The 24,522-nt window shown below is 39.1% G+C and overlaps 1 protein-coding gene across 6 annotated transcripts; it reads left to right on the top strand.

Moving 5' to 3' along the window:
- The first annotated feature begins 3,918 nt into the window (after nucleotides 1-3,918).
- On the top strand, nucleotides 3,919-22,991 carry LOC112558471. 6 transcript variants are annotated; one of them, XM_025228949.1, is made up of 10 exons: nucleotides 3,919-4,132; nucleotides 4,245-4,347; nucleotides 9,380-9,490; nucleotides 9,884-9,984; nucleotides 10,423-10,890; nucleotides 13,582-17,679; nucleotides 18,688-18,781; nucleotides 19,159-19,208; nucleotides 19,711-19,767; nucleotides 20,262-22,991. In XM_025228949.1, the coding sequence occupies exons 1-9, from the start codon at nucleotides 4,040-4,042 to the stop codon at nucleotides 19,753-19,755; spliced, it is 5,163 nt and encodes a 1,720-aa protein (XP_025084734.1). In that variant the 5' UTR covers nucleotides 3,919-4,039; the 3' UTR covers nucleotides 19,756-19,767; nucleotides 20,262-22,991. The 6 variants fall into 6 exon arrangements, with proteins under 6 accessions (XP_025084734.1, XP_025084725.1, XP_025084717.1 ...); XM_025228940.1 differs by having other exon boundaries at nucleotides 13,576-17,679; XM_025228932.1 differs by having other exon boundaries at nucleotides 10,423-10,908.
- The last annotated feature ends 1,531 nt before the right edge of the window (nucleotides 22,992-24,522 follow it).

Below are 24,522 nucleotides of genomic sequence, written 5' to 3'. Positions count from 1 at the left end.
AGTAATTCTTAAGGAAGAGGTACGTTTTCAGTGCACATTTGAAGGCTTAAATAGTGGGTAGTGGCGGATGTGGAAAAGAAATTGTTTCGCTGCACAGTAACTAAAAATCCTCTGACCATATGTTTTTGTTCTGGAGACAGGAGACGGTCGTCAGACGAAGAGCGGAGTTTTCTAGCTGGGACGTAAAGGAAGAGAAGTTCAGAGAAAAGGGTAGGAGCCAGCAAAGAAATTAAAACATAGCACGGACACTTCGTACTGAATGCGATAGCGATAGCGGATGGATAGCCAGTGTGGAAAACGAAGAGAGGAGTCACATGCTCACATGGTCCCATTTCCTAGTTCTTAACAGCAGAGTTCTGGAGTTTGTGAAGAAGGTATGCAGTGCAGCCTGCAAACAAGAAGTTACAGTAATCAATCGAAGTAAGAACAAACGCACAAACAAGAGTGTTGGTAGCGTACGTAGAGAGAATGTGACGGATGGCACCGATCTTACGTAGCTTATAATAGGCAGACTGCCAGCTGTAACTTGTTGAATCAAGACTCGTGTCTGCAGCGACAACGAATTCCTGGCGGATGACGCTGGTTTCGCCCGCCTTCATGTGATTTGGTGGACAAAAGAGTGAAGGTTGATTTCTTGTTCTGGAGCATAGGCGATCTTCCGTGACATAGGTGACAAACATTCATGAGTGGAGTGGCCATCAGGTGGGAAGTTACGCTATGTGATATTGTGATTGTATCACAGCCTGTGGGATTAGCAAATATGGGAAGATGACTGTAAAAGGGAAACCCTTCGTTCATTTGTCCCTTGACCAGCACTGGATGTTGCAGGATGTTCTACGGATGTGACACGTGGACTCTGGTCGCCGAGAGGGAAACCTGCTGACTATCGCCCACAATGGAGTAGCGAGCCCTGTCAGCTTCCGCCTCTATTCATGTGTTCCCCCGACGACAGGTAAAGGGACGACTGACTATAAGCTTAAGAAGCATCTTTTAGCGAACAGCCACTGTGAACATGTCCTGACCATGAGCATGCCTAACGTTTGTATTTATTTCTTGTATGAGCAGGTATTAATGTTGCAGAAGTGAGTGTGTGCTATATGTGAATATGGGTGCATGATCGTTGGTGATTCAGTTTACTTCTATTTCTGTCAAGTGTTTTGAACAAATCGTTGAAAAAGGGCTAATATAAATGTTCATTATTGTTATCATTTCCAAGGTTGCAATTTAAAAAAAGTGTTCTGTGATGCATCTTATCCTTATCTGGTAACTAGCACTTGTTTTATTTTTATTATCTAAGCACACTTCCTGAGCATAATTGCCCACTGGGATTAATAAAGCTGGTCATTGCCATTGCTATAACCTTGAAAGGTATATCTGCCATGGACTTGCTATCTTTGGAGAGGGTGGCTCCCGAGTACTTAAGGCTGTTTACCTCTTCAAGTCGTACTCCATTGGTAAAGGTATCTGTTTTGTCGTTGCCTCTGATATGACTTTGCTTGTTAGTGCTGAACTCCATGGCATGTGCATTTGAACTTGTCAGCCTGTCGATAAGGCCTTGAAGTTCTCTGTTGTATCTGCTATAAGATTGATGTCTGAAAAACGTAGATTGCGCATTGGCGTACCACTGATGGAAGTATGATGGTGTGGCAGGTTTCTCGTTTTGTGTTCTTCTAAATGTTAAACAATACAAGTGATAGCGGACACCTTCGACGGACACCTACTATTGTATGAAAGAAACCTTCCACTTGGTTGCTGGGACATTGTTAACGTCCATTCTACCGTTCTTTTGGCCTCTTTCCGTAAGATGCAAGTTTGCTGGTTCTAGTCAAGGATGTTAGCGTCTGTCGTCAGCTAACTCAGGTATTCGCAATATTCAGTTAATCAGATTAGTACACCAGTGCTTTCTGTGATATTCTGGTCATTTTTATCTTTGATGACTGAAGTCTTATGTTGACCTGGTGAAGATCCCTAATAGTGGGCCGTTTTTGCCGTCACTCCGTGCCATTCCCTCTAGAGTCCGGCAGTGACCCTCGATTTAGTTCTTCCTAGCTTCCTACATCCATTTCCTGATGGCACAATCTAGAAATACGTATCATAGTGTACGTCATTTTCCGTATTCTGTTCCATATCCGTATTTTTATTAAAAGTCTTGGCAGATTATGAATGAAAAGTTCCTGTGCATTTTTCTGCATCATTTTTCGAGATTTCCTAATATGAAAAATTCGTATGGGTGAGCATCTGAGCTACGCTGTCCTCAGTGGCTGCACGTTCTGAGAACTTTTTTGTGGCAAAGAAAGACGCCAATGCCACATCGGCATCACGTGCAAAATGCGTAGTTATTCCTCTCCTAACGTATTTGAAGTCTGTTGTGTATGATTACCGAAAAGTCAACTTTCGTATTCTATTGCCAGGGGAACGTCAGTACTGGCAAGGCAACTCTACTGGACACTCAAATTACGCTATGGCAATGAAGACGAGCTTACAATAGTAAACATAAAGCTAGGATCGATCGGGCCTTGAACGAAACGGAAAAAAGTACTTGGAGTTCAAAAATCGTATTGCGTATTTCCACATAAACTAAGTGGGTGGGGTGTGTTTCGTAAGGGTGAACATCTCTGCCTCGATCGTGAATAACACTTCCACTTTTAGTTAATAATAATAATGATTTCTCTATCGGTAGCAAGCTCAATGCGTTTTGATATAAACTGGCTAAACAAATTGGTTAAAATCTCTCTCACACACACACAAGACACACATTAACAATTACCTGCACACATGAATGAAAGAAGACAGCAACAAGGATGAAATAGTACGTGTGCGAAGTGATGGTTGCAAAGCATTCCAGACATAAGGTCAGAGAAAGAAAAAAGAATGGCCCAGCCGAAATTATCCCGTCTGACACGTACGTGGGACATGTACAGCAAGGTCGGCATGAGCAGATTGGAGAGACCGACTGGGCCGATATAAGGTGTTCGTTTCAATAAGTCAGAGATCCTGGAGCAAGACCGTGGAGACAAAGGTAGCAAACTGATGCCACTTGTGTATAGTCACTGTGGACACGGACAGGCAACCAGTGCAGATCACGGAAAAGTGCTGTCACATGATCGGATTTACGCTTATACGTACGTAAGACCTACAATACGGGCATGCTTTTAGTCTCTCGATCTAGCTGGAGATTAAGCAGGTCGTTGGGAAGCTCAACAGGGAGTTGAAATAGTCCAGCCAGGACAGTACGAATAGAAACAAGAGTCAACAACCCTCTATGATTCTACAAATTAAACTTGCTTTGGTCATCCTGGAGTCTGTGTTGAGGTCAGTTATAGATCGATCGGAAGAAGCAATTAACACGTTTGCATGTCCTTAGCAAAGTGATAAACGTAATAAAATTATCCAGTATAAAAATCAAAATTTGTTTCGTGCTCTCAAGATGAAGCTTATCTAGTAAGAACATGGTAATAATGTTTACACTAAAGTATTTGTTCAGCCGCCTCAAATATCGACGAACAAACTCAGCGTCAACCTTAAAAAAAGGTGTCTGCTGTGGGGAAAACCGAGTGCATAACGAAATAAGAAGTGACTTCTTCCATTTTGGATCCATAAGTTCCATCTGGTTCCTTAACTTCTTTGAACAAAAAAGATTGTATAGTTTTGTAACACTATGGCAAGTGAACCAACGAAAAAGGATTCCTCCCAATTTTGATGTTCATCGATGAAAAGGGCGATTACTCAACAATGAGCAATATATAAGAGTCTTAAATCTCCGAACTGTAAAATGTTAACTTTGTCCACCAAGCGTACGACCATATCGTTGAGCCATTTGAATCTAGCTAAATCATTTTCTGAGGCATCTTGTTCAAAAAAATTTTAAATGCCGAAACAGTTATGAGTTTCTGCTTCTCACTGCTGTGCCAGGAATGTTGGGCCCCGTGACCTCGATCAGTCACGTGACCAGCGGCCATTATGTTAAACTGACTGCATGATGTGTTCGTTTATTTCTAGAACGAATGAAATCATTCAGTAAGAAATCTGGCTTCGTACGATGCCTGGTTCTGTAGAAAGATGGCTACAGTCCTTCATGTGTACGCAATATGCGCATGTTATTGAATCTTACGGATACAAAACACTCCAAGCAGTGAGTATTGAAGTGCGCGGGTTTTCAATATGGCCTCCGCAATGCCTGTGTTGTTTCACTTTTTGAGTCGTTTTCAGATCACCCATTTATGCTCAATTTTTTGGTCTTCTAGGTATGCCACCTGCAGCTGCCCCATTTACTGGCTATGGGGGTACCAAGAAATCACAGTGAAATGATAATAGAAAATGTCCGCATTTTGAGACAGACAATGTTTGGTGAGACTCAAGAGTCAGATTGCATGATGTGCTCCTTTGCAAACTTGCCATTTCATTTACTCTTCAACTGAATTACGTTAAACATTTTCGAGTGCGCTTATTGTAGATCTAATATTGCCGCGTAAAGCTTTGATCCATGCAGTGCTTTTTTAATCACTACCAGGTTTTATATTGGAAAATTTTAGAGCTTTTCCGTTCACTCTTAGTACTATAAATATATCAGTCTGTTGCACGTGCGTGTCTTCCTATAAAATATCACCAGTTACATTGTAGCAGAGTGTGGACATATTTACTTCGTTTTATTTTTTTAAGTGATCAAGTAGAAATATTTAGAAGCATCAAAGATTGGTCTTATTGAAAATAACACTTTTTTCTGTTGAAAAAGGGGTTAAACTGTTTACTTATAGTTTTATTTTCTGTAATATGGAAGGACTTCCTGATATTTTCTTATGTTATATGTTCTTATATCATCAGGACTATTTTAAGAGCAAATTGTAAGTGAGACATCTTCCATCTTTGAATCACCCTTAACATGCTTTAATTCAGTTACTGTTGGATCCATAATTCATTACTCAGTCACTATCAAAACTTCTGAGCTTGATCTGCCTTCAGTTCTTGCTGGGTGTTTGACAAACTTTTGCATATCATTACTGACATCATCAAAGCCTTGTCCACTGACATCATCCCACACTGCCTAAAGATGGTCACTGTATGCCCATTCCTGAAGAAGCTTGACCATGATGCTCATAAACTTATTGTCCTGTTTCTAATTTTCCTTTTTTGTTTATGCTTCTAGAGTGCATAATCCTTGACCAGTTTAGTGAATCCCATACTGACCGCTCTCTTCTCCTTGTAGTCAATCTGCTTACCATCCACTTAAGTTCGTCATCTGACCTCATCTCTGCCACTGACAGTGGTTTGGCCTTCCTTGATTTGTCACCTGTTTGATTTGCTTGACCATAACATTCTGATCAATAAACTCTGTTCCATTTAAGGCACATCCCTTTCCTGGTTCCAATTCTGTGACCAATCTCAGACTTTTTTTTTTGGTTCTCATTCCTCCTACCTTTTCCCAGTTCTCTGTGGCTTTACTCAGAATTTTATCTTGGTTCATGTCCTCTACACTCTTTATACATGCCTTTGTCATGGGTCATTGAGGGCCATGACCTCCACTATCTTGCTTTCGCTGACAACAAGCAGCTTTATGCCTGCTGTCCACTAACAGAAATTTATAGCCTGCTCTTCTCCATCAGTTGCTGCTATTCTGACATCCAGAGCTGAACCCTAACAAGAGTGAAGCATTTATCATTTTCAAACTGTCTCCTTCTCTAGTATCTTATTGCATGGCATCAAAATCCCCTTATCATCCAGCATTAAGAATGTTAGTGTTATTCTAGAATGTATTTTTTTTTACGTAGCCCCACATCTTTGGTGCCCCCCCCCCCCCCCAAATCTGCAATGGTCCTCAACTATCAGTTGCACTGATGTCACCATCAAACTAGTTGTGTTCATTCTTTTCTCATACCTGGTTTACTGCAGCTTCATTTTGCTGGCCTCACTAGTGCCACATTTCACACCCTTCAGTGTCTTCAGAATGCTGGCGCATCAGATTGATCATGTCATCTCCTTCTTCACTTCGCTGGTTACCTATTACCAACTGTATCACTTATAAACTGGACTGATTTTGCTGTAAATGTCTCCATCCCATTTCGCCTGATTACCGTTCTTCATGCCACACCCTCCAGACTGTTCCACTTTGTTCAGTGGCTGATACACTCCACGTTGCTGCCATTGCATATGCTGGGAACTCTCTCCCCTTATAGGTCTGCTAGGCTGCCTGTTTAAGCAGTTTTAAGCAATGAGTTAAAACTTACCGCTTTAAAATATCTTTCAAACACTTCTCAGTCCCTCGAACTGTTTTATGAGATCATGGCATATTACATCTTATAAACTTTAACTTATATTTATGAATTGAAATAAATTATTCAGTATGACAGAATTTTCTTTCTGTATTATTTTTTTTTTTTTTGCTAGACCTGGCCATTTTTTAGCATTCCACATAAAGGCAGTCCATCTCTCTTTTTCATTCACAATCACGATCATCTTTATTATTATGAAGAGTTCATTCAAATGTGCATGTCCCTCACAGTGACAAAAGGTGTTTTAAAAAAAATGTGTGCACATTATTCTCAGTTTTCTACATTAATATATGATTGCGCCTGTCTTATTGGCAGTAACTTTGGCGGCATAAGCATATCTGGATATGTTCCTGTTGTCGGGGTTCTGTTTTTGTATTTCTTTCTGTGCATGTCTGCGGGTTTGTATCTGAAAAATATATGTGACAGATATTTACTCGGGTTTTGAGAAATTCCATTTTGAGAGCTCATTTTTAGTCAATTTTTAAACAAACTGCAGTCTGGTTGATCTTTAAGGTCACACCTTCAAGCTTATTTAAAAATCAAGCCATTAGCTTCTGTTTACATTTTTGGTGAACAGCAATCCATTAAGGCATTTTTGGGCATGGTATGGTGTTAAGTTCTATGGAAATTAATGCAAATTCATATCAGAAGCAAAATTGGGGTGGGGGTTGGGAAGAGACATTTTGAGGCTTGATCAGTGCACAGGATTGTACTTTTATCAGCAAGCACTGTTTTATGCATCAGCTGTGGGTTGCTTTGCTCAAGTTAACTAACACTAAAGCAAGTAAAGGTTGTAATGCAAAACTGAACTAATGCCAGATAAGTCAGCACTGCCTGTACTGCTCTACTACTACTACTGGTACTATGTTGTTGAACATGGAAATTCCTCATGTAGCCTGCTTTAGGCTTTGGCATTATTGGACCATCTGTGTAGGCATATGCTGTCTTACTAAATGTTCATATCTGAATATATTTAAACACAGAAATATAAAGATAACAAGGGTTAAAATTAATTTTCTATTGCTTTTAGCACCTGTTAAAAACTAGATAAAATCTTAGTCGTGTAGATGCATAAAATTGCTCAGTACCAAATAGAGATATGCCAGTACAAGTTCAGAAAATCACAAAACAAACTTTATTTTATGTGAACTATTGCTGATAGCACTGGTAGTAAAGCAATGGAACAGTCAGTGTATTTTATAGAGCAGAAAGTATAGTCATGGACCTATAAAACAAAGGTAAACTGTGATCGACAGTTTGAATGCTGCAAACATAAAGTTTGAACATGTATAAAATTCTAGAGGAGAGTGTCACTGTTTTAAAGCACAGCCTATCTACTTGTTTGGTGCTTTTAGAGTTTCATGTCATTGTCATATTTTACTTTGTTACATGACTAGTATCACACCAGCAACTTTTGTTTTGAGGGGGGGAGGGGGTGTTGGCCTATATGAAATTTCTTAAAAAAGCGAAAATCACCACCACATTGTTAGCCAGAACAAAAAGGCTGATGCTCTGGTCTTTGCGTGTACTCTTGTATTGTAGCGCTGCTGACCTGATGTATTTAGTCACTTTGTTATAAGTTACAGCTTTATATTAGCTCTTAACTAAATGGCATTTCCTTCATTTACTTTCAGTGCTGCTGCTAGTTTCAGATAAGTGTGAACTGGGTCACTTGAGTACTTTGTGTTCTATGACTTCTCCAGCTGTAGTTTGTAAGGGGATGTTGCATGTATTGTACTATAGAATTTCCAGGCATGTAATGCATTTTCTAATTTGCAGTGTTTTCTCAATGTAGTATTTTGAATGACTTCCTAGATAATGTATTTTTATTTTACTAGCTAGCTAGTAAGTGATTAAAAGGTAGTTTTGCTGGTTATGTAGGATTGATGAGATTTTCCCTGTAATTTATTTAAAGATAGGGGCTTGAGACTCAGTTTTATTCAGAAGTTTGTTTTCATCTAAAATTGTTTCTTGAAAGTTTTTGAAATTTGACGGTTAGGTCATATATTTACTAAAGATACTTTCTGATGAGATCCAATCCTTTCACAGATGGTATAAAAAGATTTCTGTTGACGATTAGTCATTGCTTGTTTTATTACAATGCATTATGAATTAGATTGCCAGCAGCATGATGTACTTTGCATTTTATAAAAAATAGTTTACAATTGCTTATAAAAAAAGTTCTGCTGCTTGTTGAAAAATTAGCATCTTGTAATAATTACATGTGCTAGCAGAATTAAATAAAGCCAATATGTGTGCGCATATTTGTTTCTGCATACACCCATATCCAAAATAACATTTCATTATGATTTATTTTGTTTAAATATTGGCTAATGCACAGACACTATTCCTCAATTTTTTGAAGGATGTGGGAAGTTTTACAAAAATCCACGAATGACTTATTAGAAATATTTAACACTGACTTTGTTCAGCAGAGAATACAAATCTAAATTCACATTCCTCTGATTGTTTACAATGTATTTTAACACGAATTTAAAAAAATAAAACAGTTGACCGATAGTTGTTTGTTAAGGATTAGGTCTACATGAAGTGGTGGAAGAAATCTCTTGCCAAAGCTCCATGTCCTGTTTTAAAAAAAAATCTATACTTTTTGTCAAGAGAACCTCCAATAGGTTATTGTAGGAGACTGCCCTGTACATCTGGTACATAAAAAAAATGGTGGTAAATTACTGGCCCCTAATTTGTACAAAAAAGAGGCTAGGTCTCAGTAATTTGTATTTCAGTCCTTTATTAGTATAGCCACAATAAATTGAATGATTGCTTTATAGGAAAGCCAGCATCATACCCTGATGTATTTTTGAAAGGGAGATCTGTAAAGAATTATAACTAGGAAGTTCCCCTGACCATTATAAAAACAAAAAGGAAAAAATATCAGTGTTTGTAAATGCATAATAATGGCCCTTGCCTAAAGTCAAAAAAAAGCTTCTTTAATCTAATGATCAAGAAAAATAATGTGAATGTTTGTGGTATGGTTGCTAATGCTTGTTTTAACCTAAGAACTAAACAAAAACCAGTATAAAATGGGTAGATAAACATGAGCATTTTTCATTAAAGGCTTTTAAAGTAATGCACTTTTCTTATATGTATTTCAGGAAGGTATCCGAACAGTCCAGAGTCAGATTTTCAGAGCTACAGATACAACCCACCCCTTAATCCTGCCGTCAGTGCTCTGAAAACTGCAGCCATGAATGCAAACTACAGAGGTAGGAAAAGCATGCTATTCCTATATATATTTCATTGGCACTTCTGAAAACAGTGGTATTTAAAATTTTTGCATCCGTTTTGGAATTTCATCCATTTGGAGTTTCATCCATTCTGCTCTGTGTGTGAATGGTATATCACTGATCTATGCATGTTGAATCAAGGCAGACAATCTGTTTTATCCATAGCTTTACAAAAGTACTGTATATAAAGATTGTTTTATTTAAGGATTCTCTCTCACTTCCCCCCCTTTTTTTTTTTTTTTGCATGATATAGCCCTTTCTGCTTACATAGCATTAGTAAAAATCAGTCTTCTTCTCTTTCGTAAACTCTACCACCAGAGGTGCAAGTCATAACAAGTCATCTGTTGTTTTTTTTTTGTGTTGTTTTTTAAGGGATGACACAATATCCTGAAGACTACAGTGGCTACAATCAGAGTGGAAATAGTATGCATCCCATGGGCTATCATCAGGGCCGGTATAACAGTTCAAACATGGTACAGTCATGAAAGCTTTCTGCCTGAAGAGCAAAGGAGGAGAGAAAGAGCTTATTAAGTTTTGCTTGAAAAGCAAAACAAAATCACTTCCAGAAATAAATTTACACTTATAGATAATTTCTTTAATAACTTGAAAATGTTTTCTATATATTTTAAAGGTGGTTTGGACTTTCTTTTACTTGTAAGCTGGTAAATACTGCAAAATGTGAACAGTCATTTGGTCATTATCTTCATTGTATTAACAGTGCATTCCATTTTTTTAATGGAATTTCCAGTGTTAGGTATTATGTAGCATTGATAGTGTTGTGCATCGTGTTCATAAAAATACACATGTTAAAAATCTCTGAATGTGAAAAAAATGAAAGAATAAATAATGTTCATCAGTGCGATGAAACATTGCATAAAAAGGATTGTCAAAGTGGGGTGCATTTGTTACAGGGTATGATGAACCATGCAGGTACAGGTTACGGAGTGCAAAATTATGAGGCTTCCCACCATGGCCACATGATGATGAGTGGTCAGGGGCAAGTGCCTCAGCACTCTGCAATGTTCCAGCAGCAGCAACAGGCTTACATGGCACCACAACAGTTTTATACTGGTGGTGGAGCTAGTAGTAGTGGTGGTGGTGGTAGTGGTGGTGGTGGAGGAAGCCAATTTGGAGGACAGCAATATCCCTTGCAGGGGGCTACAAGCATGCAAGGAATGGTGAATGCATCTCCTGGTTATTACAGCAGTGCTGCTCCTCCAGGAGGGGGTGGTGGGAATAACACAGGACAGAGTCCAGCGACAAGTATGGTGCCACCACCACATCATCACCTTCGGAATACATCAGGCCAGCAGAATCCCCAGCAAGTTGCTGACAATATCTTGCAGATGGCCTCCTCCTCCTACCCTAGTCATCACACGGTGGGTACTGTGCTGCAGGTGGGTAGTATACTGCGGCATGTCTGCTTTTAACATAGCCAATATTCTATAAATTACTTTCTTTGGTCCTGTTTGGAAACGATACTTTAAAGCAGGGGTGGGCAATTAATTTTCCCAAGGGCCGCATGAGAAATTGGGATGGTTTTAGAGGGCCGGACTAATATAGTTAACTCAGTTTTACCCACTACTGTATATATAGTATATACACCGGCGGGCGGGCCAGTCAGAGACAGGAGGCGGGCCGGCCTTTGCCCAGGTCTGCTTTAAAGACATGATAATCTACAATATATAGCAGTAACCTGCAATGATTTTAGGGATAAATTCTAGAGTGACCCAAAGAAGATTATCTTTGTTTCGGTCAGGGTAGGGGAGTGAGGGGACCCAAGAAAATAGCAGTTTCGGGGTAACCTCTTCGAATTTGAGGCAACATTATATTTGATACATATAAAATATATAAGGTTCATATGTGTGTTTTTTTTTAAAAATTGTATTTTGGTGCTCTTAATTCAGTTTTTCTACCTACCCTTACCAATTTTCTTTACAAGTCTCATGATGATGCAGAAAATGGCTCTTTCTTAACCCTTGGTTATGCACATGGCAATTGTGTGCAGCCTGACACGGTAAACTGTTGAAATCAGCATTCTCTCCCCTGACTTGCTATGTGAGGGAAAGGCATAAGCTGTAAACAGTTCCAAAGCTTTTTTTTTTTCCTTTCAAGTTGCCCGGGTCACCTTTGTGTGAATTGTTCATGGGATTTTGCTTATTTGGTAGGTAGTTTATGGTTTGAATTTTGAAATGTCATCCAGTTGGTTCCTACTCCTAACAGTGGGCACTTCCATGGTCAGCAAAATTGCTGAAATTTGATTTATTCCAATTTGTGATCAATCCATAGTTTGATGAATATCATCTGGCTTATGGGTGGAAAGGAATAAATGTTCGTGGGAGGAAACATTTTCAAAAGTTGCAAAATCAAAATGAATTGACTATGCAGCAGAATAAAACAACCATTAGGAAGTATCATGTACCGAAATGACACCCAAGTAATGACAATTTAAAACAATTTCAGATGATAATATCTTGTATCTGTCTGAAAATTTAGTTTTAAAAGGTTTACTTATTGAATTATATAAGAGTAGTGGGACAGACTGTACATTCTATTTAACAAGCAAACAAAATTTTAATTTCTCTTATAGTTCCTCGACCATCCCACCCACCTACCCACATGCACATAGTACACTTGGAAACTTGACAGTAGCATCATTGTTAGGTATAGAGTGGGAGTTTTATTTGGTTATGCAGTGATAAAAAATGAATCGTCCTGTTATTAATAGTGATGAAGAACAACAAGCCATTAAAATAAGTTTGCATTGATTTTAAGCTTATGTAATGCAGGCAAGCAGATTGTGAGGCCATGCCTGAAACCAAGAAACAAAAAAAAAAAAAAAAAAGAGAGAGAGAAGACAAAAGATTTAACAGTTCCCAAGCAAGAAAGCTGTGAAAATGAAGTCTATGATCCTGACATATTAGATTTGACTTAAATTATGTGTTAGGAGGCCCATTGATATTCAACATTTTTTTTTTAATATAATTGGCCACAGGTTACAATAAAACTTTAAACTTGAATTTCTGTTTTTTGGCTGCCAGTGTTTGAATGCAAAAGAGAAAAACTTTATTCTAAATCATTGAAATTTTGCAGTTTTATTAAGAAACGTATAAATGTATGAATGACTTAAGGATAACCTGGTATAAACATTATTTTTCCGAAATGGATAGTTGAATTTTGCGGGGGGTCTCCATTTGTAGAGTTGTCAGAGTAAAGCTTATTGTTGAGTTGCTTATATCTCCTAGACCTGATATAAAAAATGTCTTGGGTCAGATTTACAAAAACCCCAAGATTTTGTATACGCCTGATACTGTAACTTTCTTTTTTAAATACTTGTACAGAATGAAAATGTTGATTAAAGTCTCAGTCTTCATTGTATTTGCTCAGAGCATTTTTTTTTATACTATTTATATGGTATTTTATCACTGATATAGATTTTAATGTTTGAAGTATACCTCTTGACCTTAAAATGAAAGACTCTGTGTGTGTGTTTTGTAGGCAGACTGACCTAATCGACCATACGACTAAATGTTTGCTTTCTGGAATTAAAAACTGAGAGCACTTTGTATTTTCCACTGAAATTTATTGACCTTGAGATCTTATTCTATAAACTGTACCTTTTGCTTCTATGTATAAGAAGTAGTATAGAAGTCTAATGAATGCTTCTGACTTAGCTAGTGATGTGGGTAATTTCTTTCCATCAGTTGAGACAGACAGTTTAGAACTTTGAAAGCCAGGGTTGATATTCACATCGAGCCTGCAACTTAAGATCCTGTTAAATCCACAGGTCATGAGGACCAGTGGCCTTAGTCAAGTATATCCCTATTTTTCTGTGTATTGTGCAATTTCTTCTTGCCCTTGAGATTGCCTGAATGGCCTGCATAAATAAGCCATATCAGCTTGATGTGAATACCATCTTTTTATGCACACACCCATCTCCCTTCAAACAGCAGTGGCTCCCAAGATAGTTTCCTTTTATTATTTCATATTTTTGTGATGATATGTTTATGTTTTTTCCTCATCTTTGATGGGACACAAGCTGTTAGCAAATGTCTTTGTTTCAGGTGCAGGTGCCACTGAAAAACAGACATGCTCCATACCAAATTCCACGTTCTCATTTTAATTACTCTCAGGACAAGAATGTGGCTCAGGGCCAAGGAGTTTCTGTTCAATCATCACTAGGTGGTCAGCAGGCACTCAGTGGGCAGTCAATGTCACAGCAGACTATGACAGGGCAGACATTGAGTGCCCAGCAAGCAATGTCTGGTCAGTCCATGGCAGCTCAACAGATGATAGGAAGTGGCCAGCAAGCTATGACAGGACAGTCTCTAAACAGCCAGCAAGCAGTTGGAAGATCACAATCAGGAAATAATCTGCAGCAGCAAGTAGGAGTTGGAGGACAAAGCAGTATGATCTATCCACAGTCATCCCCCCACAGTCACATAGGTCCTCAAGCTTCTCCCATGAGCCCTCTGATGAATAGTCCCGCCTCTGTTCAAGGTCAACAGGGCCAGAGTCTGGCCAGTCCTAGTTCACTTCACAGTCCTGGATCAACATCAGCCCTGCGCTCACCAGCACCCTCTCCTGGTATGTGTGGGATGCGTTCACCTTGTTCTTTGTCAGTGGGAACCCCTGGTGGTGCCATGCGATCTCCTGTGCAACTTCCAACAGGGTTCTCAACCCAACAGATGAGCTCACCTCCTCACCGCTCGCACAGTTCTTCAGAGACCCCTGTCAACACTCAATGTGCTCCATGTGTCCACTCTCCTATAAGCCATGTCAGTTCACCATACACACCCAGTGGGCAAGTGACCCATATCGCTAGTCCCCCACAGCCTCCTTCTTACATTACCCCAAACCCCAGCCCATATAGACTTTCTGACTCAAGTCAGGGACCTGGTCATGGACCAGGAGGAACAGTGCAAGGGCAAGGTAGCAGCCCTCTGCAGTTTCTGCAGAAGCTTGTGATGCTGCCAGAGACTCAAGTGGTTGATCCTAAGAGTGTGGTAAGTGAAGCATGCATGGGGTCATCGTCATCTAGTGAGAGTTCAAAAAACTGTGAAGGCCCAGCAGAGCAGTGTAGTGAGGATGTAGGCTGCTCTGCAGGGAACTCTTGCACTACAAGTCCTCTTGTTGACCATGCTTCACCAGGCAGTGGTGAGATACAGAGTGATGAAAAAGCTCTGTCTTTAAATGCAAGTGTTAAGAGTGTGACAGACTTGGAGAAGCTTGAGGTTGTTATAACTGTACCATTGATGCAAACTCATGATGAGATGATATCCACACATGACGGCAGTCAGCCGTCAGCTGTGACATCACCTTCCTATTCTGTGAACGGTGCAGTAGGTTTTTCACCATCCCAAAAATTTTCGTCCAACTCTCAGGCAAGCAGTCATTCCAGTACTTCACCTCAACTGGCCACACCATCTTCCAGAAACTGTGACACCCCGAGTTCTACTTCACCTCCTTATAACCTTAATCCCATTTCTGCAACTGGCAGCATCAGTAGACAAATGCATGGTTCTAGTGAGAAAAAAACTGTCAAATCCCCTCACAAAATTCAGTCCTCCCATGTGAAATGTAATGGAACTGCAAAACAAGTAGATGCTATTGTTGATGGTGACAAAACTAACAGTACACTTTGCAGCAGCAACCAACCACTGACACCACATAGCAGTCATACAAAGGACTTGATTACAAATGCCAAGCAAGAGAAGCACTTGCCTTCATTAAGTAAAACAAAAAAATTAAGCTCTCCAATAGCAAAAGAGCAAATTATTAGTGAGATCCTTTTATCCTCAGAAGAGTTCAAACAAGCAAACACTGTGACAGCAGAATGTGCACTGAAAGTGGATGTAAATAAAACCAAACTTGCAATGAATGGCTTCGAGGAATCAGAGATTAATGGCAATGCTAGTGAATTAGATGTGCCTAGATGCAATCATATATGCACACGAAATCGCAGCAGGCAGAACTGTACTGATAAAAGTCTAGTTGGCAGTGATATTTTAGATAGTCATGAGATGAAAAAAAAGAAGGTAGTCTTAAATAGATGTCAGCCTAAGCATGTTTCCAGAGATGCATTGTCTGTATCTTCCCATCGAGTGGTTGCTGCTGGCAACAGCCCCACACAAACAGTTGTTCATTCACAGACCCCTTGCCTCCCTTCTCATCTCTCAGATAGTGAAGGTGAAAGGGAAGAACTGTCTGATGCAGAAGTGGCTTGTGCGTTTTCTAGAATTAGTGGTGGTGGGTTAAAGCGTGCTGGAAGTGTCGAGGATGTTGGGCCTTTCAACGATTCTGGGAGTGATGAGGAAGACTTCAGTTTTTCCGATGGTCTGGATTTTGGTTATGACAGTCCTCCGTGTGAGATGACGGGGGAAGATAGCTGGCAGTTGGAATCTACTAAAAAAATTGCCAGTGTAGGCCAAACTGAAGGTGAGGCAAGATGTGCTGATCAGGGTTCTGAGAAAGGTAGGAGTCCACAAAATAACAAAAGTTCAACTGGTAACCTGGACAAATCTACCATTAGTTCCTCTTGCAGTCGCACTGTCACTCGCAGTACTACAGGCAGGGCACCAAAGCGAACTTTTGATGATACCCCAACCAACTCAAGGAGAGCCAGAAAAACTTTAGGTACTGCTTTTAACCACAGCAATGGTGACTTGTGCACAAAATCTGACAAGTGTTGCATTGATAATGACAGTACTGATTCACACACCAAAGAGAAAGTAGATGAAGACAAAGACTCCTCACCAAAAAGAAACTGTCGAAAATCTCCTGTGGTGGTGCTGACAAAAGCACCGGAAAAATTAACTCACAAGAACAAAGGTAAAAAAGGCAGCAGTACATCGAGAGGGTTAAAGAATGACAAAGTAGGAAAGATGTGTACAAAAAGTGATGGTTTATCTCATCACAGTGATAATCATGCCAGTCACATGCTAAGGGGTCCTGATGGGAGATTTTTGCGGAAAACAGCAGGGATTAAATCCCGTTCTGGAACATTGCCTGCTCCTATTTCTCAAATTAAAGATGCCGAATCAGATGACGAGCCCTTGATTGTTGTGCAGCGTCGTGCAAGTAAAGGCGATAGTGATAGTTCCATCTTGGCATCCACAAAACCAATATCTGATAAACTGAATGCACTTAAGTCTGAGCAAGAATTAGAGTCAAGCAGAGTTAATGTTTCTCTTTCACAGTCTGAGATCCCACCGAAGTTGAGTAGAATGGATGGTGATGGATCTTTTAGTGTGAAGGTAGAACCTGGTGGAGGGCAGGCTACACCTTTGTTTCAGACATTGACAACAGTGAATTCTGATTTGTCATCAAGAGTCACATCTTTTCCAAGTTTTTGTGATCCAGGAACACAAGTTGTTTCTCCATCTCCATCCAAGTCCGATTCCAGCACACCAAAGAAAAGAGGACGGCCCAAAAAACCAGGCACTTCAGGAAGTAAGGTGTCGAAGAAAGGCAAGAAAAGCAAGAAGAGAGAGTTGCTGCATTGGCAGGACACTGAAGATGATTCTCTCCAAACCATGAAGCTTAGAAGAACTTTCCATCTTATGCAGAATAAGAAAAAAAGGAGTGAATCTGTTCCAAATGTAAGTGGCCCATTTTCTCCATTTGTACGAGTGGAAGGAAAGAAACATACTCCTGTCAGAGTTGCTGTTGTGAATCATCCACTTACAGAAAATGCTGATCCCAAGGCAGGTAGCAAAAAAAAGGTGACCAGTGGCATTGCTCTCACAGCTTCTGTGCAGATTTCAAATCTTCCATCTGACAAAACGGTAATGTTACCATCAAGCAAAACAGTGGGTGAGACTGGTTGGACCTGTGCTTTATGTGGGAAACGTAGCAGCTACAGATTCTTGGGAGATTTATTTGGCCCTTACTACCTCGAGTCTCATTTGGCTGTCCTTAACAAATCTGCAGCAGATGCAAGTAAGAAAGATGGTAAACAGGAATTAACAGGAGAGCTTTCATTGGAGACAAGATCTGCAAGAAGAAAGTCGCGTTGTGCCAGTAATGGGTTAGAGGTTGGAGAGGTGGTGGTCACTCCTCAGGAAGTGTGGGTACACGAAGACTGTGCCTTGTGGTCCAATGGTGTTTACCTAGTAGGATCTCGCCTCTATGGTCTGGAAGAAGCTCTCAAGGTTGCTACAGCCACAGTGAGTGTATTTGTTCACATTATGTTCTTTGTCAGTGAAATTTGTGTTTTGTATTTGCTGTAGATTGTTTGCATGACTGTATTATTTAGCATCATTTGACTGTATAAACATTGTAAGTACTTATTAGAAAATGAGTGATTCTACAGTTTTGCAGATAATTACTGTTTATTCATTGATAACACAATCTTTGGGGTTGTGTATCTTGCATTCATATGCTGAGGAAGAAATGTACTTGATTGTCATAACTACTAAGTAAATTAGACTGGTTCTTAATGAAGAATTTAATGCCATGCTTGCAATTCCAGATAAAGGTCTGTGCAAGGTGGCAAATTGTTGTTCCCCTGCTGTACTCAGCAGTCATAAACTGACGTACTTAAATTGAGATTTTTTTTTTTTAAATTTTGAAGCATAAAAGGTTTGAAACCATGTATTAGCTGAATATTTCTGTGTAGTACTTAATATTTTTGTAGCTCAGTATGACAACATTCTAGATATTCACAGAGCTTGCTTTTGTCAAGAAAAGAGGTGAAATGGTTTATTAAGATGATGAATTTTTTGTGAAATATAAGTTGTTGAAAAACTTGTGTGGAGTACTGTTAGGGGTTCTGAGGTCTTTGAATGGAAAGGGAGAAAAAAGTTGAGAGAAAAAAAAGGAATGGGAAAGATAGTGGAACCAGGGGATGCAGAGTAAATAAAGAAGAGCTGAAGAAAGCTCGCAGTTAGAAACCAGAAGAAAATTGGTCGTTTTAACTTTTTTTAAATATCTGTATTTAGTTTACTTGAAATATCTATCTTACACCGTCAGACATCTTCTAAATGACTAAAACAAATCCTTGACTTTTGCCTGTTACAAACTTGCTGGAACATGAAGTATTTGCAGTTTTAAACCTTATTTAATTTAATGGGATAAATTTTTAAGATCTCTTATTATGAAGCATTTTGTTATTGATGGTGTAGAGTGTGAAAATCTTATGGCTGATGCATATTTTTCTTCTCCGCTACCCACAGATGTGTGCTTCTTGTCGAGAGACTGGTGCCATGGTTGGCTGTCTTCATAAAGGTTGCAACCAGAATTTTCATTATGCATGTGCCGTGGACAAAGGTGATGAAAAAGTGAAGTTTAGATAGTTGTTGTAAGACCAAAATGGCTATTTTAAATGCTTAATATGTTATTTTTTATAATTGTTTTTTTTTTCTTCGGTTCTTCAGTGACATGATTTGTAAATCAGAGTTTGAGTTGTTGCCACTCCCATACATGTACATATATATACGCACACACATGTGTTTGGATGTCTTTGTCATTTAGTTTCTTTCTGTTCTGCCAAATATGTCAGATTCTAGTTTGAGGCTAACTTAGCAGGTAGGCTCTAGAATTTTTTTATTTTTGATAGAATGAATAATTGGAAATCTGAAAACAGTAGCATCTTTAACAAGTTTAATGAGTTTAAATTAAATATTTTTTATTTCTTTATTTTTCAGATTGTTTTTTAGATGTTGAAAACTTCTCCATGTTGTGCCCCAAGCATAAAGTGAGTATATAGGAGTAATACATAAGATTAATCAATAGCAAAGTGTCCACTTATTTAACCTAAATCCGCGGTTCTCAAACGGTAGGGCCTTGCTGGAGGGGGGGGCGCGTCGTGCTTACGGGGGGTGGGGGTGGGGGGTGAAGGTGGTCATTTTTTAAAAGTTTCTTTATACCGGTATTGGTGAAATTAGCTTACATTGCTGGCTAAGGGGGACACGCGGATTTACCTTTGTTCATCAGGCGGTGTCACAAGTAAAAGGTTGAGAACCGCTGACCTAAATTTTCAGTAGTGAGGATGATGCACTAAAATGTTATTTAACCTACTTTCTCTCCCCCTACTCCCAACTTCCTTTCTGGTTTTCTCTCTGAAAACAAGAAAGCTTTGGAAACGTGTCATGCCTTGCATGTGTCAGCTTATCTCCATTTTGTTTACTATTATACCAGCAAGGTAGTTTACGCAGTATTTGCATTTAGTTTTTATTACTTTGTTTTATTTCTTGCAGGACAAGAGACTCAAAGCAAATGCTGTTTCCACAAGCAAGTCATGACACTAGTTTTTAGTATGTATTACTTGGATCTTGCTCTCAGTGTATTAATTAGAAGATGGTAAAATGCAAAGCTTAAAAATTCTTCTTTAACATCAGGGAAAACTAGGAATAGATTTTTTCACAGGGAGAATTTTCTTCTCATACTTTCTGGGCATTTTATCAGGGAAGTACTAAGATTATCAAACAGCCCAACATCTTGCAGTCATAATAATCTTTTAAGCATACTTTAACACTGCACCACAAGTTGTTGTCACTTAAATAATTTGGCGGACAAAATAGTTCTTCAAATTGAGTAATTATGTGGATTTGTCAGATTTTGAATCATGGTCCATGGTCCATTTTTGGGTTCTCTCCCTTAAAATGCAAATATCAGTGTATGCATAGAATATTATGTGTGGCGTATTTGCTTACATGTTGAAGTGTAATCTGAATACAGTTTGAGTTGTTGTATTAGTGGGTGAATAAATAAAACTTTACTTTTTAACCTTTTTTGTGTGTGCTGTCAGAAAGGTTATGTAAGCTACACCCAAATTCTTGAGATGCAAGCCAGCAAACCATTCACCAAGCCACCTATCAACTCATACTGCTGAGACACTGTCTTAAAGAGATAGTTGCAGTCGACAGGACTATTCAGTCAGGTACAACCAAGGCAGCATGATCATGGGCAGAGAAAGTAGGCTGAAGACTTAAAAGATTTTCTGACTTAAGTTGCCTACTCACAAGGTATTAATGAAGGAAGCTGTTGCAGGAAATGATATGAAGATTCAGGAAAACAGCTTATTTTGGCTGTAAGCTGCCAGCAGAGTATTGATTTGAGTGATGTGTCTATAGTCTGGAGAAGAAAGTGCATGAAGCAGTTCTGTTCTTGGTAACTGCTGCAGCAACAGCTGTTGACACTATACCTGCAAATCACCAGCAACTATGTAGTTTTGACCTACAGTATTTGTACCCACCAGGTCCCAAAGCCACCAATAGGTTATCTATTAGGTATAACGTATACAGTCATGTTTCTCAAGTTTATAAATCTCTTTTATGAACACCATCGCATTTCAACGTCTTTTAATAATTATGGTGGCGTAATTTCTGAAGCCAATGGCAATGCAAGAATTTGTACTGCTGATATGTTGGGACTTTTCATTGCATCATTGTAATGTTCAGTCACTCATAGTTCGTGAGAGGAATTGCCCATTTCACAAAATACAGGGAGTATGAGATATGTTAGTTTTTTGGGGAAGGGGGGAGGGTTTAGGTTCATCTGCTGTGCTCTATTATATCATTACTTATATTTTTGTTGCTTGTTGGTAATTATTGGAAAGCTTGAATTCTGTTCTTAAAACTTTAACATTGTCATTATTAAATTGATTTAACAAGTAGTTAATTGTTAAACAGAACCATTTATTGCATATACAGTAAGTAGTCAACGCAAGAAAGAATGACTTGATTGAAAGAATTATAAAAAAAGATATAAAGAGACAGTATAAACATGACTAATTAATACTTATTTCAGTGATGACCATATCATTGTACAGTTCTGCTACACTGTACCACTAATGGTATATAATAGCTAAAAGGTTAACGATTACCCTTATTGTTGTATAGAATATGATGTAAATGATGCAGGATAAAAATCATCACAAGCGGCTAACATTGTCTAAATGTCGTGAAGCAGGTGAAAGAGGCAGTTATACCTTTTTCAAGACAAAAAATATTGTCGCCAGTCGTGTGTTTCAAACCCTTCCAGATTGTTGATACTCCATTACAGTCATGCGTCGCTTAACAACAGAGATGCATTCATTATATGTTTTGTCATTGTGCTAAATAGTGCACTTAGTTTATCATCAAGCATTATGTACTGTACATAATTGTATGTGCTATGCCTTTATATGTACAACTGGCAGCGCAGTGGGTTTGTTTACACTGTTGTCATCACAGACATGTGAATAATGCATTGCACTGCGACAATATGATGGCTATGGCATTGATAGGTGATAGCAGTTTTTCAACTCCATTGTAATCTCACGGGACTTTTGTTGTATATGCAGTTCATTGTTGACAGAAATGTTAAGTGGCGCATGACTGTAATGTCTTTTTTTTTTTATTTTTCCCCCCACTTCACAGTAGGAATTCTTAGAGTTATTAACAGAAACTTGAGCACTTTAGCAGTGCTGTTCATATTTACAATTATTGTATCGTATGCTGCTCTTAGTGACATTTTGTCATGGGCATTTTCTTTTGGGTGGGAGAGTCAGTCTGTTTAGATGGCATTCTTTTATGAGAAAGGAGATAAAAAGTGTGTGGTGTTAAAATGTATTGCCGTGAAACAGATGTTGATGGTTGTCGTAGATGGTGGCTACATCTGCTTTGGCTTTATCTTGGTGACACCTTTATTTTACCTTCACACTTGCTTCGTGTGACTTTGGTTGTGCATTATTCTTTGGTTTTTCCATTTGTTGCCCTGTCTCTAGTGAGACGTTTGGTTTGTTCCCTGGCTTACATTTACAACAGAGTTGATTTATACTTTTTGGAAAAGGTTATTTTTACTCATTGCTGTGTGTTTTCCTTTTGTCTTCAGTTTCAACTAATATGACTCTGTGTTAAATAGTCAATATTTAGCTGGGGCAGCAAATAATCTCACCAATGTCCAGATATAGCTTTTGATATCGGATTCACATGGCATTCGCTGCATTATTACCGGCAATTGAGTTATCCTGTCTGAAGAAAATTTGTTATTTTGTCACCTGAGTATTGTTGTTTCTGTCTGTACTCCCTTTGGATGCATAACTGATGACAGGGTGAGAAAGGGTTAAAGTGTCAGCTGCTGGCAGCCACACTATGAGGGTAAACTCTTTCCTACTTGATGAACAAATACACATTCATGAGAGCCACAAGTCCAAAGATTTACTTAACATGTCTACCTGCATCAATTTTGTCACAAACTGTCCACAACTAATTTCATGAATCATGATGTGTATGCTGTTTCTGTACAAATGACATTTGGCCAGCTGGAGGAGTTATTTTGTATATTGCAACTGCCTCTCTTTCAGATTGTGAATTGTGCTGAGATAGCAAATTAATCCCAATAGCAATGCCAACAATATTTTAAACTCAGAATGGTCTTTCCCAGTTCTACTGCATTTTGCCGCTAAGCTTTGTACTGTAGTGGCTATTTCACAATTTTGCTTGATGAAATGCAATTGAAAATAAAGTTATTTTCGTCTTGGTATGTTTAAAATAGCTTTATAGGGTTTGGTTTTTTTTTTAAGATGTGTTTGACACGCACGAGAATCTGAAAATTGGGGGAGTTTTGTATGGTTCATAATTGTGAAGATGCTGTCAAAACAAATTTTACTGATAACATTGAACAATTGCTGTATGATATGGGAAGTAAGTTATCATAGAGGCTTGTGTTAGGTTAGTGTGACAACAGTTGTGTGCATGATCTTTAAACAGTTTTGTAAACGAAGAGGTACCAGATGGTAAAGATCATAGTGATTTTTAAAACACACCTCTCTCAGTGGAACTCCAAGTTCAGTCAAATGGTAAAGAACAACAAAGTATGAAAAAAAAGTGTTATGTGCGTCTAAGTAGGCTTAGCCTTTGCTGGCTTTGTATTGTTTTCTTTGTCTGTGAATGGGTTTTTCTGTCCATACCAAGGGGTGACTAAGTCAAACATATTTGTTAATGGTATTTCCCCCATATAATTATTGGTCTCGTGTTGCAAATTAACAGCTAGTCTACCTGAATAGAGAAAGATATTTTCCCTGTGACTAGATTTAACAACTCATCACAAGGTGCTTTAATACTTGGTGTGTTGTGGTAGCGAATCATTAAAAAAAAATGTTGACTGTATGCATGTACTCGGCGACTTAAACGGCAGTTGTCCAAAATGTAAATCTGACAGCCGTCACAGTTTGCGAGCATTGATATATCAGAAAGACATTCCCCCCTGTCACCACCTTTCTTGACTTTGAGCAGTGTTTACAGCGCGGTTTGGCATACGACCAGCGTGCTTCACACGGTCCGTGCCTTGTGCCGCAAGCTGGCCTGGAGCTGAGACACCTGCTACCTATCTTTGGGGCCGTATATGAGCTACTTTCATGACATAAACACTGGGGTAAACTTACTCAACAGCTTGAGAAGGAACAATCCCGATTATGAACGAGCTGGATGTTCCACCATACAAGTGGTTTATACATTCACATAGGGATGTACAGGATATTTTGTGTAGTCGGGAAAGTGTGTGAGAACAGTATTCATTCTACTACCCCGCATTTAGCCATGGTTGAAACAATTCCTACTTTTCTTAAGATCGAAACTAAGATTTCCTCACGGGAAAATGAAACTCGCGTAGTTTGAGTGTGACAATACTAAAACTAGAAAGCACCACAGCTGAATATGTGCGCGCGCAAAAATTAATGCATTGCTCATCGCACATGCATGTCCAGCTTTATGTTCGTGTTCGGGTGCAGTTCTGCTGATCCCCGCCGCCCTGTGATTAGAAAGACACCTCTGGTTTTAGATGACTGTGAACATAAGTATACCAGCGAACCGGTAACCAGACGCTCCCGACGAAGGCTTGTAATGTGAGTGTTTATGACGCTACACGTTCAACGACAATCTGACAGTCGTCGCCCCCGGTTTGTCTAGACTCTAGAGGTTAAAGGTTAGCGCGTCCTCGGGGAGTGGGGTGGGTGAAGATGGCGGACAGCAGAGATTGTGCGAGTTAAAGTAGGTACATCCGGGTGGGCGTTTGTTCTGCTGGCCTGA

This window comes from Pomacea canaliculata, linkage group LG1 (assembly GCF_003073045.1).
Source record: "Pomacea canaliculata isolate SZHN2017 linkage group LG1, ASM307304v1, whole genome shotgun sequence".
Taxonomy (NCBI): Eukaryota; Metazoa; Mollusca; class Gastropoda; order Architaenioglossa; family Ampullariidae; genus Pomacea; species Pomacea canaliculata.
This window is presented reverse-complemented; position numbering and strand designations above follow the sequence as displayed.